General features: G+C 44.3%; 1 protein-coding gene across 1 annotated transcript in view; it reads left to right on the top strand.

The window, feature by feature from the left end:
* mcf2l2 (MCF.2 cell line derived transforming sequence-like 2) overlaps positions 1-16,497 on the top strand; it is a 314,201-nt gene that overhangs the window by 279,101 nt on the left and 18,603 nt on the right. Inside the window, exon 27 of the mRNA XM_048604308.1 lies at positions 3,501-3,596. Within this exon, the coding sequence (XP_048460265.1) occupies positions 3,501-3,596 (96 nt within the window). The remainder of the gene's footprint in view (positions 1-3,500; positions 3,597-16,497) is intronic.

Here is a 16,497-nt window from a genome sequence, read left to right as displayed (position 1 = left end):
AGATAGTAGGAACTGCAGATGCTGGAGAATCCGAGACAACAAGGTGCAGGGCTGGATGAACACAGCAGGCCAAGCAGCATCATAGGAGCAGAGAGGCTGACGTTTCGGGCCTAGACCCTTCATCAGAAAAGGGGGAGGGGAAGGGGATTTTGAAACAAATAGGGACAGAGTGGGAGGCGGATAGAAGAGGGATAGAGGAGAGGATAGGTGGAGAGGAAACAAACAGGTCGAAGAGGCGGGGATGGGGCCAGGAAAGGTGAGTGTAGGTAGGGAGTTAGGAAGGGGATAGGTCAGTCCAGGGAGGACGGACAGGTCAAGGGGGCGGGATGAGGTTGGTCGGTAGGAGATGGAGGTGCGGCTGGAGGTGGGAGGAGGGGATAGGTGGGAGGAAGAACAGGTTAGGGAGGCAGGGACGAGTTGGACTGGTTTTGGGATGCGGTGGGGGGAGGGGAGATTTTGAAACTTGTGAAATCCACATTGATACCATTGGGCTGCAGGGTTCCCAAGCGGAATATGAGTTGCTGTTCCTGCAACCTTCGGGTGGCATCGTTGTGGCACTGCAGGAGGCCCAGGATGGACATGTCGTCTGAGGAATGGGAGGGGGAGTTGAAATGGTTCGCGACTGGGAGGTGCAGTTGTTTGTTGCGAACCGAGCGTAAGTGTTCTGCAAAGCGGTCCCCGAGTCTCCGCTTGGTTTCCCCGATGTAGAGGAAGCCACACCGGGTACAGCGGATGCAGTATACCACATTGGCAGATGTGCAGGTGAACATCTGCTTGATGTGGAAAGTCTTCTTGGGGCCTGGGATGGGGGTGAGGGAGGAGGTATGGGGGCAGGTGTAGCACTTCCTGCGGTTGCAGGGAAAAGTGCCGGGTGTGGTGGAGCTGGAGGGGAGTGTGGAGCGGACAAGGGAGTCACGGAGAGAGTTGTCCCTCCGGAAAGCAGATAAGGGTGGGGAGGGAAAGATGTCTTTGGTGGTGGGGTCGGATTGCAGATGGCGGAAGTGTCGGAGGATGATGCGTTGGATCCGGAGGTTGGTGGGGTGGTACGTGAGGACGAGGGGGATTCTTTTTTGGTTTTTATTGCGTGGACGGGGTGTGAGGGATGAGGTGCGGGAGATGTGGGAGACACGGTTGAGGGCGTTCTCGACCACCGAGGAGGGGAAGTTACGGTCCTTGAAAAACGAGGACAACTGAGATGTACGGGAGTGGAATGCCTCATCCTGGGAGCAGATGCGGCGGAGGCGAAGGAATTGGGAATAGGGGATAGCATTTTTGCAGGAAGGTGGGTGGGAGGAGGAGTATTCTAGGTAGCTGTGGGAGTCGGTGGGCTTGAAATGAATATCGGTTTCGAGGTGGTTGCCCGATATGGAGACAGAGAGGTCCAGGAAGGGGAGAGAGGTGTTAGAGATGGTCCAGGTAAATTTAAGGTTGGGGTGGAAGGTGTTAGTGAAGTGTATGAACTGTTCGAGCTCCTCGTGGGAGCACGAGGCGGCACCGATACAGTCATCAATGTAACGGAGGAAGAGGTGGGGTTTAGGGCCGGTGTAGGTACAGAAGAGGGATTGTTCCACGTAACCTACAAAGAGGCAGGCGTAGCTTGGGCCCATGCGGGTACCCATGGCTACCCCCTTTGTCTGTAGGAAGTGGGAGGAATTGAAAGAGAAGTTGTTGAGTGTGAGGACAAGTTCGGCTAAGCGGATGAGGGTGTCAGTGGAGGGGGACTGGTCGGGCCTGCGGGACAGGAAGAAGCGGAGGGCCTTAAGGCCATCTGCATGGGGAATGCAGGTGTAGAGGGACTGGACGTCCATGGTAAAGATGAGGTGTTGGGGACCGGGGAATTGGAAGTTCTGGAGGAGGTGGAGGGTGTGGGTGGTGTCATGGACATAGGTAGGGAGTTCCTGGACCAAGGGGGAGAAAATGGAGTCGAGATAGTTGGAGATCAGTTCGGTGGGGCAGGAGCAGGCGGAGACAATGGGTCGACCAGGGCATTCAGGTTTGTGGATTTTGGGAAGGAGATAGAAGCGGGCAGTGCGAGGTTGGGGAACGATGAGGTTGGAGGCCGTGGGTGGGAGGTCACCTGAGGTGATGAGGTTGTGGATGGTTTGCGAGATGATGGTTTGGTGCTCAGGGGTGGGGTCATGATCAAGGGGGCGGTAGGAGGAGGTGTCGGAGAGTTGGCGTCCGGCCTCGGCGATGTAGAGGTCAGTGCGCCATACTACAACTGCACCTCCCTTGTCCGCGGGTTTTATGGTGAGGTTGGGATTGGAGCGGAGGGAGCGGAGGGCTGCACGTTCTGCGGGGGAGAGGTTGGAGTGGGTGAGAGGGGTGGAGAGGTTGAGGCGATTGATGTCTCGACGGCAGTTGGAGATGAAGAGGTCGAGGGAGGGTAGGAGGCCTTGGGGTGGTGTCCAGGAGGAGGGGGTGTGTTGGAAGCGGGAGAAGGGGTCAGTAGAGGGAGGGTTAGGTTCACGGTTAAAGAAGTAAGCGTGGAGGCGGAGGCGGCGGAAAAACTGCTCTATGTCCAAGCGTGAGCGGTATTCGTTGATCTGTGGGTGGAGGGGGACAAAGGTGAGCCCTTTACTGAGGACTGACCGTTCGTCCTCAGTAAGGGGTAGGTCTGGGGGGATGGTGAAGACTCGGCAGGGCTGGGTGCTGCTGTCTCCTCTGGAGCTGCTGGCTGTGGAGGTGGTGGGCGGAGCTACGTCGGCGTCGGCTGTGGGCGGAGCTGCGTCGGCGTCGGCTGTGGGCGGAGCGTCGGCGGCGGTGGGCGGAGTTGCGCCGGCGGTGGGTGGAGTTGCGTCCGCGTCGGTGATGGGCGGACCGGCATCGGAGGTAGGAGGAGCGGGGTAGGCGGCGGCAGTAGCGGTGAGGGTGGTCGCGACTTCAGTGTCGGTGGCAACGGCAGCGATGGTGCTTGCTGTCCTGGAAGTGGGGAACCTGGCGGTGGCGGATGTGACGTCATCTGTGGGTTCTCCGATAGTGGCCTCATGGCCAGTGGCGGCGGACCCATTGTGGGGAAGGTCCTGGGTACGGCTGGGGATTTGGGGGGTGGAGGAAGCCCGTTTTGGGTGGTAGGCACCAGTAAGTTTACTGTACTTACGGTTTTTAGTGTCCAATAAAGCTGAGTAGAATTGGGAGTTCAGGTTGTGGATCCTACGTAGAATAAAAAACAGGAGAGGTCCTTTGCAGGTCTGGGAGAGGGAGGCTCTGAGCTGGGGTAGGCTTGATTGTAGTGCCTGGAGATGCCGGCGCATTGCTGCAAGTGTGTGTTTCAGGAGTCGCAGGGAGAAACGCTTCTGAAGGATCTCAACCCCATGAGTGTAGATATTATCACGGTTGGGGCCAAATTGGGAAGGCTTGAATGTGGATTGTAGTCCATTGGGGATGATCTGGTTCCGTAGGCAGGTGCTAAGGTACACATGTTTTCATGCAAAGATAAGCTGTGTACACTTAAGGATATTCCAATTTTCCTTCTCACTCTTCCTCTTCCTCTTTCCTAGCTGATGTTCCTTCCAGTCATAACCTTGATCGTTCATCTCTTGCTAAAAAGCGATTTACATTGCAGGGTCTTTCCAATCGCAGACCTCCACAGAAAGGTAAAACAACTAAGTGCAACTGATGTAACTTCAGTGTCCGTCCTATACCGCATGGCTCTTCACCTTTCCAAACAACTATCTTATCACTATTACATACTTTTCCATTTGTAACCTAGAAGGTATATTTACTTATGTTTTATGTACAAGTTGTGTTTCCTACTGTTATCATCCGAATTTCATTGAACCTCTGTCATCTATTTTATAAAAACTTATAATGCTTTCAAATGTTAATACTGCTGCAAGGAATCACGAACCCTAAAAGATGAACAATTGTTCATTACTTTTCGCAATATACAACAAACACAATTTCATACTTTTTCACCTCAACCCTGGTAAAATAAAGCATTTCAAAGTTTCTTCAGGCTGAAAGATTGACTCCAACATAACCATCTTCCCTGTAAAGTGTCAAGTTTGTAAACACATGACCCTTGATGCAACATACTCCAGGCCAAGAGATGTAAGGGATGAAATAGCAGAGGCTCTAACCATCGTTTTCTAATCTTGTCTGGCTATAGGCATTGTACCAGAGCATGGAAGGACTACTAACATTGCCCCATTGACTTAAAAGGGAGGATGGCATAGTCCAACTGTGCACAAATCAGTCAGCCTAAAACCAGTGGTGAGGAAATTCTTGGAAAAAAGTCTGAGTGGCAATATTAATCATCATTTAGAAAGACGGATTAATCAAGGATGGCCTGCAAGGATTTGTTAAGAGAAGTCAAAATTGTTTGAATTTCACAAGACTTTTGACATGGTTCCAAATGGAAGACTGGTCAGGAAAGTAAGGGTCCTTGAGGTCTTAGGGGATAAGCTTATTTGAATCCAGAATTGATTAAAAGACTGGAAGCAAAGAATAATGGTTCATGGGAGTTTAAATAACTGGGGTTGGTTACAGTGGGTTTCCACAGGTTCAGTACTAGATTCCTTGCTTTTTATGGTTCATGTCAATAGATTAAACTGAAACATAAAATGCACAATTCAGAAATTTGCAGATGATACAAAAATCGTTGTGTACTTGATAGTGGGAAGAAAGCTCTAGACTGCAGAAAGATATCAATGGACTGATCAGATGGGCATAGAAGTGGTAAGTAGAATGCACGCATTGATTATGCATGAGAAGGTAATAATTGGTTGTTAAGCACAGAAGTGCTGCAGAACGGAGGGATCTGGGTGCTGCTACTTACAGATCTCTAAAGGTATCAGGACTTTTACATAAGTGAGACACATGGCAAAGCTTCCTTTAGAAGCTGAAGAATAGACTATAAAGAAAGGGGTCAGTCAAAAATTGTATAAAACACAAGTTAGGACTCAACTAGAGTTGAATGTTCTGCTGTTGTCACTGCATTAGAAGAACATTGTGATCACACAAGAGAGGGTACAGAGGTGATTTACGAGCATGTTATCAGGAATGGAGAATTTACCAATGAGAAAAGCTCTTATAAACTAGGGTTGTGTTCTTTGGATAAGGCTGAAGAAAGATTTAATTGAGCTGTATCAAATTCTGAGGGCTTAGATTCAGAATGATTTGAATTCTATTAGCAGGTCAGTGAACAAATAGACAACATGGATTTAAACCAACTGGTGGAAAGGTTACAGGGAATTGGAGGAGGATTTTTTTTGTACATAGAGGAAGGTAGAGTTCTAAAACTCATTATTTGAAAGGGTGGTACAGCAGATACCCTTATCATATTTAAAATATATTCAGGTATGTACGTACAGTGCTATAATCCACAAGGGTTTATAAGCAGGAATAGGCTGAATAGCTCCTGTTTGGTTCGCACTGGGACAATGGGCTGAATGATCTTCTTTGTGTCATACATTTTCTATGTTTCTATATTGTTCAATATCAATTGGCAGCATTGTGCAGAATAATGGAAAATAAGACCTCATATGGCTCACTACACAAGTGGGACTCCCCTACAACGACCAAACTCACTTGGACTGCCACTGCCAATTCATTTCCTGCATGTTGCCTGAGAAAGGAAGTAGAAGGAGGTGTTTGGAATGATATGGAATCATGGTGGATTTCCTTGCTCTCTGCCACACCTACTACTTGAGACAATATGGAGACTGGAGATCAATCTCAAGAAAAGGTACTAAATAACCAATGGAAGAAAATGGCCTTGTAGCAGCTTCCACTTCTTCCTTTCATCTGAAAGATTTAGCAGCTGAAAACCTTTCTCTGACTCATTCCATAATCTTTGGATCACTTCTGCCTGTCAATTTGAATGACAGAATTCCTGGATCACCAATTCCAGCACTTCCTCACTGACTCTTATGAATAGAATGTCCTTCAGGAACTTTGAATTAGGACAGCAGATCAGGATCAGAGCAGGCCTGGGTGTATTGCTGCATCAAAGCATTACCCTGAAGCACAAGCCAGATGTCATGGTCCTGATGTGTGGCTCCTTATAAGCTTTCTGTTCCGCAAATGATAGCAATCACAGATCTTTTCAGATAAGATTGTCAAAAATACTTACATATTTACAAAGCAATTTGATTCTCCAGAATTGCTTGTCTCTGAGGACAAGAGTCAGGAAGTGCATTGCAAAGTTGTAACATACCCATTAAAGGTTGGATGGTTTATATTTAACCTATCAGTCAATTCTTTTATTTCAACTGGCAGATGAACAACTTCAAGTAAACAATATTATTCTAACTTGTTTAAAATTTTCCTGCCAACATATGATGTCAAAAATGTACGTTTTTTAAAAGTCAGAATAATATTTTTGCAGCAGAGAAGACATTATTTGTTCTAGAAAATACTCCAGATCCTATTGAAAAATCTGAGTAACCATAATTTAAATGGTATCAATTACAACAAGTGAAAGTTTCATACATTTGTCAGCAAGTCAAGATAAAACTACTGGTCTGTTTCAACCATTGGATTTAATAACATTTAAAAGGTATTCCGAGCAATAGTTCTGCATTAATCTATTTTGATAGCAAAATCAGAAACTATGCATAGAGTCATAGAGTCATACAGTTAAACAGCACCAAAAAAGACCCTTCAGTCCACCTCATCCACGCCAACCAGATATCCTAAACTGATGTAGTCCCATTTGCCAGCATTGGGCCCGTACCCCTCTAAAGCCTGCCTTCCTATTCATGTACTCATCCAGATGCTTTTTAAATGTCATAATTGTATCTGTCTCCGCTACTTCCTCTGGCAGCTTACTCCATACATGCACCACCCTCTGCATGAAAATGTAATGCCTCAGGTCCTTTGTAAATCTTTCCCCTCTTACCTTAAATCTGTGCCATCTAGGTTTGGACTCCCCTATCCTGGGAAAAAGACCTTGGCTATTCACCCTATCCATGCCTCTCATGATTTTATAAACTCCTATAAGGTCACCTCCTCAGCCTCTGACACTCCAGGGAGAAAAGCCCCAGCCTATTCAGCCTGTCCCTCTAGCTTAAGCCCTCCAATCCCAGTAACATCCTTTTAACCTTTTCTGAACCCTTTCAGGTTTGACATCTTTCAAAAGCAGGGAGACCAGAATTGAATACAGTGTTGTAAAAGTGGGCCCATCAATGTCCTGTACAGCCACAACATGACATCCCAACTGCTATATCAATGCACTGACCAATGAAGGCAAGCATGAAAAATGTCTTTTTCACTACCTGTCTACCTGCGACTCCACTTTTGTGGAATTATGCACCTGCACCCCTAGGTCTCTTTGTTCAGCAACACTCCCCAGAACCCTACCACTAACTGTATAAGTCCTGTTCTGGTTTGCCTTACCAAAATTCAACACCTCACGTTTATCTAAATTAAACTCCATCTGCCACCCTTGGCCCGTTGGCCCATCTGATCAAGGTCCCATTGTACTCAGAGATATCCTTCTTCACTTTTACTACACCACCAATTTTGGTGTCATCTACAAACTTACTAACCTATATTCACAAGCTAATCATTTATATAAATGATGAAAAACAGCGGACCCAGCACCGATCCTTGCGGCACACCACTGGTTACAAGCCTCCAGTCCAAAAAACAATGCTCCACCACCACCCTCTGTCTCCTGCCTTCAAGCCAATTTTGTATCCAATTGGCTAGCTCCCCCTGGATTTCATATGATCTAACCTCGTCAAAAGCCTTGCTGAAATCCATATCAACAATGTCTACCACTCTGCTTTCATCAACCTCTTTGCCACTTCTTCAAAAAAGGAGCTTCAGTGAAATTTTGCAATGCATATTGTAGATTGTACACACTGTTGCTACTGAATGTCAGTGGTGGAGTGAATGGATGCTTGTGGATGTGGTGCCAATCCAGCGAGTTGCTTTGCCCTGGATGGTGTCAAGCTTCTTGAGTGTTGTTGGAGCTGCCCCATCCAGACAAGAAGGGAGTATTCCAGTGCATTCCTGAATTGCCTTTTAGGTAGTGGACAAGCTTTGGGAATGAGCAGGTGAGTTACTCAACGCAGTATTCCTAGCCTCTAACCTGCTCTTGTAACTACTGTGTTTATATGGCAAGTCCAGTTGAGTTTCTGGTTAATGGTAACCCCAAGGATGTTGATAGTGGGGGAATTCAATGACGGTAACACCATCAGTATCTGAGGAGTTGCAAATGACACTGAACATTGTGCAATGATTAGCAATCATTCCCATTTCTGACCTTCCGACAGAGGGAAGGTCATGGATGAAGCATTGATGAAGATGGTTGGGCCTAGGACGTGACTCTGGGAACCCCTACACTGATGTCCTGCAAATGAACTAACTGATATCCAACAATGACAACCATTTTCCTTTATGTTGTATATGACTAGAACCAGCATAGAGATTCCCCCCGATTGCCATTTTCTTCACTTGTGCTTGACTCCTTGATGCTGCCATCAATCAACTGCGGCCTTGATGACAAGGGCTGTCACTCTCACCTCACCTCTGGACTTTATCACATTTGTCCATATCTGATCTAAGGCTGTGATGACATCAGGAGCTGAGTGGGCCTGGCGTATCCCAAACTGAGCATGAGTGGGCAGTTTATTGCTAGAAGGCCAAGGGCAGCAATATTCACGATAACACCACCACCCGACAGATCCCCTCCAAGCCACTCATCATCCTGACTTGGAAATATATTGCTGTTCCTACAGTACCGCTGGGTCAAAATTCTGAAATTCCCTCTCTAACAGCGTTGTGGGTGTGCCTACAGCAAATGGACTGCAGCAATACAAGAAGCCAGCTTACCAACACTTTCTCAATAGCAGTACTCCATAGGTTTACTGGAGAAATACACCATGTGGTGCAGTACCAAACTTTATAAAGGGGAAAGTAACACCTGCAAATCCATAATCTGTGCTGTCAGCCAATTTCAAACAAGGCACGATTCCAGGCATTGTCACCACCCCCAAATCATCAAAACTAAGGAAGAAAGAGAAGAACAAAATCAGCCTGCCCGAATCATTTGGGAATTCTAGCTGGTAAGTGCAGATGTCTGACTAGGCTCAACTATGATGCCTTCAACAATCCAATAGTCTGGTGCCAGTCAATTTAGGAATTGCTATTTTAGAGGGGATCCTTGGGAAATTTTATCCCAATAATGAGTCGAGGAAAAGAGGGAAGAAAGTTGGAAAATAATATAATGTTATTAAATTCTTCATTCTGTGTCTTCACCTTGTTTTCTTAATGTGAGAAGAGGCAAGTGCACACCAGACTGATGTTAAAACAGGAATAAATGGATTAATCTACCTGGGTAGCTTCATCCAACAAAAATTTGAGCAAATTGAGAAATCAGAGAAAAAAAGAGGAGGGTCCATTGCTTCTAAGTTGTCAAATGCATAGTCAGCTAAAGTCTGTAAGGTAAACACAAACAGGACAAATAATTCAATGTTGCAAGTCTGATAACAACTTAGGCCATTGCATTAGTAAAGTTGTTGAGAAAATTGCATGCAAAAAGTGCTGATATTGTAGATCTGAACTTCTAGGAGGACCTTCACTACCACATCAAGGTTAGTGCACCTGTTCATTAAATTTAAGTGGGTGTCTTTTTCAAAATGTGCGAAATTGGTGTTGGAGAATGCAACATTTTCCAGGGCAGGCATGGCACAGCTGCCTTCAGCACTCCAAGACAAGCAACAACACAACACAATTAGTTATGCTCATCCCACTCAATCCAACATTGGCCTTGCATCCCAAGATTAGAACGAATAAATTGCTGCATGAGTGTGACATTCATTAATTTCCCACACTGGCCATATTGTCTCATTCTGGGATACTAAGCCAAGAGCATCAGGTCAAACTTCAAGCTAGTTAGACAATGAGCCAAACTGTTCTAAATTTAAAGCAAACCTGACAGGTAGTTTTCTGTATATTATCCACATATAACAACCACTGCAAATGTCTCGACAAGTGTTTTTTAATAGAATGTGCTTTAAAGTTGCCACACACACTTCAATATGCAGATTATGATTTGAAAAGCCAATCAGACGATCCCCATCAAGAAACGATGCATGTAATTTCTACATGGTCTTCACTCCCTCCTCGTCCACACTTTTTTTTAATGCTTGTCATGACTAGACTACAAACCCTACAAATTGTGAGTAAAGGTGACATCCTATGTGCGGAAAGCTAAATATCAATGACTCAATTATTTAGTGTTCCGGGCATAAAATATATAACTACACCTCATTTCAATCTTGACAGTAGAATAAAATCAAAGTGTTTGTGGTGCAGTATCATTGTCTCTGCCTCTGAACCAGGTTCAGGTCACCAATTTGCTCCAGAGGTGTATCACAACATACCTCAAAGGTGATTAAAATATCTAAAAGCAAAGTAGTTCCTAAAACCTAGGGTACTATGCCTAAAATAGTTCAAATATGTTGAATTGAAGAAGCATACTTAGTATACAATGTGATGGGCCAAGAAAATACATTTAGACACATTCAATTAAAATACACAGACCTTGGGACTGTTAATCTGGTCCAATCAAGGAACCCTGGCTGACAGATATAAACAGGAGCGTCAGAGGTTCTGCTTGCTCTGAGAGCTGGCTCTGAAGAAGCTGGATCGGTGTCAAGAACTGTCTATGTGTAAATAAAGAGCGATTTGGTGTCAGGATACTGGCTACTGTGGAGTTATTTCAGTGGCAATGAGAGAAAAGCAACCTCCCGAGGAAATTTGCTCACAACAGTCACTTTGATTTGGGGTAAGTATTTCTAGCATCATGCCATTAATTGGGAAGCTTGACTCGTTTAATTCTGTGGTTGAAGACTGGGTCCAGTATCTGGAAAGAATGTATTATTTTTTTCCAGCAAATGATGGTATTTGGCATTAATGATGTAATAATGCAAAAGCGCCTACCAACTGAAGCCCAACTGGACTTCAAACAGTCACTACGACCGGCTTTATCATTGGAAAATGTGGCAAGTAGAGCCTGTGAGTAGCAGGGTATTCCAATGGAAGTACACACCCTCACCAGTCTGACTGAGCTTGGGGAACACCACTTGAGTGAAGGCAATTGCAGAGCCTCAGTCAGAACAAATCCTGCACTGGAGGCCACCTCCAGTGTTGCAGCGACTCGCAACGCAAATTTGAAGAACAACACCTTACCTTCCACCTGGCCACCCTAAAGCCCAGAGGACTCAAAATTGAGTTCTCCAATTTCAAATAACCTTCCCACCCATCACCCACCTCCCCTTCCAGCCCCACCTCCTTCCTTCCATTCCGCCTTCTGACCCTCCCTTCCAGCCACCAACCGGATTCATCCCTCCCATCAACAAACTAGGTCGTACCTACCATCGGTGTCCACCTATCACCACCATTCCGGCTCCACCCATTCCCCCATCCTCTTCATCTGCAGCGCCCCCTACCCCCACATCCGGTCCTGAAGAAGGGTAATACCCGAAACGTTGACTGCTCCTTTCCTTCAGATGCTGCCTGGCCTGCTGTGTTCTTCCAGCCTCCTGTTTGTCTACCTTGGATTCCAGCATCTGCAGCTTTTTTGTCTCTAAGCAGGCTTACTCAAGCTGAATTGTGGCTCTCACAATGGCAGGACATAGCAATAGGAAAGGAACAATTAAAGCTTATTGCTCTCTTTAGATGCACAAGTGTCAGTTTCCTGTGCAACAATACACCTAACTTAAATATAGCATGTTATATGACAGTCTCCTTCAATCTGTTAAGGCTTCCGAATATTTGTGTTTTCATTGTAGACTAACTTGAGGGATGCTGATCAACATATACACACAAAATGAGGAACAGTATAGAGTACTGAGGCTATCACTTTTGCCTTCTGTGAGGAAAATAACCTCTAGAAAGGGGGAACTTAAGCTACATGTTTGGGCTTTTCAAACATCTGCTAGTAGCTGCAATGTCTTTGGTATACCCTCTTTTGATACATTACTTGATAGGGCTAAAGAGTCTGGTTCCCTTCTACAGCACTACTTGTTCCTCCACAGCCACAGTCCTGATCTGTGAAAGAGTATCAGGAATTAAGTGCTTGCTTTCCAGTTAAGATCTTGACTTAGTCATGCCACCCTTTTGGCCCCCATCAGGCTGCTCATCTGTTAGGTAAAATCTGCCTTATAGCCACTCTACAGAGGTACATCCTCCATGACTAATGAATAAATTTCCCTTTCTTGGTGCTACTATGAGCAAGATCTTTGTAGCCATGTTCCCTATATTGCTTTAATTGCTGCATGGATGGAAATCAATCTGATTCTTGGTGGCCTTCATTATCCCAGCAAAACAGGACAACAGCCTTCATCCCCATGTCTTTCATTTTCAAGTAAACAAGCCTAATCTGGAATAAACTCCCCCTCAACACTATCAGCACCATTGGTGAGTCTTAGATCACCTTCTTCTCAAAGTTAAATAAATCATGAGACATAATTTGAATGTTGATATTAGCAATTAATCAAGTTTATTCTCCTTAATTCTGCTACCCTTTAGTGCTAATGCCATAACTGAGTGCTTGTGCTATCCTATTTTTTAAATTTATGTTTCAGTTTCCTCACTTGGGTCTGTTCGCATTGTCAAGAAACACACACAAACAAATCTTGGGCCATCTCATTTGTACGCACATTCTTTACGAGTCTTCTTTTGCAAGATCATTAAAGATGGAGCTGGTAGTTGTATGTTTGTTCATTTGATTTATTCATCCTTTACCCTCTCCCTTTACACTTCACCTTCCCCACCCCCATCATACTTTCATTATCTCCCTTGATATTCTTGCTCTATCCCTGATTCCATTCCTATCCAAATTCTCATGCCCAGCCTTAGACTCTCATTGCCCCTTATTCAATTCACCTGCTCTTTCATCCTCCATAATATACCCAAGCAACCCATTTTGTTCCCCATCCTAAATATGCAGTTCCAAATCTCCCTTGTCCTCCTTGCCTCATTACTGTGATCTTCCCTCAGCATCCAGTGTCCTCCCTCCTTTTCCCAAGATTCTTCCAGTGCCCCTGATAACCACATCCTTTAAGCTGCATTCCCTATGATTGCTTTCTAGGTAGCCCTATATAGTGACTATTTTGAGTGCAGCCCCTTTTTGTGTTACACCTCACTTACCTGCCCCACTAAGGTTTCCTGACATCAGCTAACGTGGATGTCTCGCTTGGGCAGGCTTGTTGACCTGATCAGGCTTTCCCCTTTACACTGTAAACATTATGAACATCAAGAAAAACCACATAGGACCAGATAGAATTTCTCATCAGTTGGTTGACCCAGTGAGACTTCACACTTTGCATTGTAAGTGTTTAAGAACAACAGACAAAACTGCATATGACTGATACTTCTCGTGAGCTGGTTGACCCAGTCAGGCCTCAACCCTAGCACTGTCAGTCAGCATTTGCACAAAGAAATGTTCTGCTTATGAAGGACTAAAGTTGCTGAAGAGGTTTATACTCACCAGAGCTTGCAGGAAAATTTCAACCCCAGTAGATACATGCCTCATGCATACAATAGTATTTGTCATCATGTGTTGCTCATTTTTGTCCAGCAGGATTGCATTCAAGAACAGAATTTCAGCAGGATAATTTATTAATGAGTATTCATGGCATGTTTATGCATAGAAATAATGCTCCTAACTAGCAGAGTTGGAAAGCATCGCACCTGCCTGAAAGGTTCTAAGAAATTAATACCAAAATCTTAACTCAGAAATTGATTTTGTGCCTGCTCCCCCACCCCATTAAGTTCCTACACTCACTATTCTAAAATTTCCAGAGTATTTTGGATTTGGAATTTTCCACCTTGTAGCTGGGCAATTCAATGGAGTTAATGGTAAGGGAGTCAATCTTTTAGCTGGGGTTGAAGACTCTGGTTTTAATCACTTGGAGAAGTGTAGATTAATTAAGAAAAATCAGCAAGGACATATTAAAGACAAATCATATTTCACTAATGTGACTGAGTATTTTATTGAAGTAATAGAGGTAGTTGATTTATTGGACAAAAGCTTTCAAAAGCATTTAATAAATTACACATGACAGGCTTTGTCAGTAACGTTGAAACCTGGGTTAAAAAGGACAGCAGCAACATGGAAACAAAGCTGGCTGACTGACTAGGAGCAGAATTGTGGTGAATGGTTATTTTTCAGACTGGAAGCAGGTATACAATGGTGTTAACTGAGATCTTATATATGAATGACAAACCTAGATGCCATTCATCCCTTAATGCATACTCTGCTCAAAGACACATCCTTTTGGATTATTATCTGTTGATTCTTCATCCTGAGCCATTTCTTTGGCAGGTTTCTTTTTGGTGTAATAGCCTTCCACTCTTAGAAACGTGGCAAGTAGGCAGGTCAGACTCAAGTAAGCAAAGCACAATTTCAAAATTTGAGATGACACAAAACTTGGAAGTATCATACCCTATGAGAATAATGATAGACTTCAAAAGGATGTAGAAAGGTTGGTGGAATAGGAGTATCTATGGTCAATGAAATTTAATGCAGGACAGTGTGAAATGATACATTTTGGTAGGAAGAATGAGAAGAGACAGTCTGAAATGAAGGATATAATTCTGAGGAGGAACAGGAACAGAGAGATTATGTGCATAATTTAGTGAAGGTGGAAGGACAGATTGAGCAAATGTTTTCAAAAGGCATGCAGGATTTTAGACTTTATAAGTTGAAACTTAGAGCACAAAAGCAAGGTAGTTATAACACATCTTTATTACCAATTGCTTTAGTATCAACTTGAATATGTTGTCCAATTCTGGACATGGCACTTTATGGAAAATAGAAGATTGAGAGGAGATTTGATAGATGCATTGAAAATCATGAGAATTCTTGACAGAGTAGATACAGGGAAACTTCCCTTTGGCAGGAATATTGAGAATCAGAGAACGGAGATTTAAGGTGATCCATAAAAGAAACAGGCGAGAATTTGAGTGTTCAACATCTGGAATGCATTTGTCTGAGTGTGATGGATGCAGGTCCTACAGTGGTTTACAAAAGGGAATTGGATAAACATCCGAAGAAGAACATACAGCCATATGAATTAGGAGCAGAAGTAGGCTGCTTAATAAGATCATGGCTGATTTAATTACTTCACATTCACATTTACCCCAGTTGAGTAGGCCAGGTAGAGTTGTTACTGCAGAGTCTATAGTGATAAAATGGGATGAATGTTCTCCTGCATTGTAATTATTCTATGATTCTATGTGGAGGTTGAACACTTACTTGTTGACAATGTTGCTAAATGTTAGTGACAAGGAAGGTTAAGAACCAAGAATAGATATTGCATCAAAGAAAGTAAGCTATAGCTGGAAAGGTATTGAGTGTGTTCAAACAGTTGGGAATGGAGCCATGTAGGTGCATCCCATGGGGCTGAATAGCAAAGAAGAGACATTAAGGCAGAAACTTGAGTAAGGTTGACTAGTAGAGAAAAGACATTAAGGCAGAAACTTGGGTAAGGTTGACAACAAGGAACAATTCTTCACTGTGCCACAGTCACACGGCTTAACACCGCTCTGACAGTGGAAGGAGACTTTGAAGGCCACCAAAGGGTGTCTATTGACCCAAGGATGGCGGAGACCTCCAACCACTCTCTTGCAGCTGAGAAAATACCAGCAGAGTCATGTAGGCAATGACGTCTCCCAGGAGGGCCATAACATTTCATCCAATGCATGTTTATCTGTACAAAGTTGGGACAGCATTACTTGGAGCCTTGAGCTTTAAAATGGCATGGCTGACATCAAATCAGTGTTACACATTGAACAATATTCGACCCTGCAGTGGTTTGCATCTTCTTTGATGACAGCATGGCAGGGAGAATGAGAAAAGGTGACTCAGAGCAAGGCAACCTGTTGAAGCAGGAAGAGCTTTCAGCAGAAAGTTGTAGCTGTCAGACAGTCCAAGGTGAAATTCTTCTCCCTCAACCTCAATAGAATTGGGTATCTGATGTCATTGAGGGTTCATCACTGAAATTTGCCACCTGCTGTAACCATAACTGCAGCCTCATAGCATGCCAAATATGCTATTTCCAATAACGGTGATGGTAACTGTAGCCAGGAAATTTGATCCATTTGGCTCCTTTCACTGGATCATGCGATAGTTGCAGCATCTGCTAGTTCACATTTGCACTAATACTAGTGTGTAATGATCCCTATTGAGGCTGATCACTTTGAACAGGAGATTTGAATTCCCTATGACCAACTTAAAGGAATTACACCCTGTTTGGCCATGTTATGAATGTACCAGTACTGGAGCAGAATTTAATGTTTCGAGTCTAGATGACTCTTCATCAGAGACTCAAAACGTTAGCTTGCTTTCTCTCCGTGGATGCTGCCTGACCTGCTGTGACCTCCAGCATTTTTTGTTTTCAGTACAGATTCACTGAACCCACTATCACTGTTCACAAGACCTGTCACTAATTATCCACCCATATGAAAAGGACAGCTACACTTCCCTCTTGAACACCATGTAGCTACAGCTGTACTGTATTCAGATGCTATATTGTC

The sequence above is a fragment of the Rhincodon typus genome, chromosome 13 (assembly GCF_021869965.1).
Source record: "Rhincodon typus isolate 14 chromosome 13, sRhiTyp1.1, whole genome shotgun sequence".
Lineage (NCBI taxonomy): Eukaryota > Metazoa > Chordata > Chondrichthyes > Orectolobiformes > Rhincodontidae > Rhincodon > Rhincodon typus.
The sequence above is the reverse complement of the archived record's forward strand: the minus strand, read 5'-3'. Positions and strand labels throughout refer to the sequence as shown.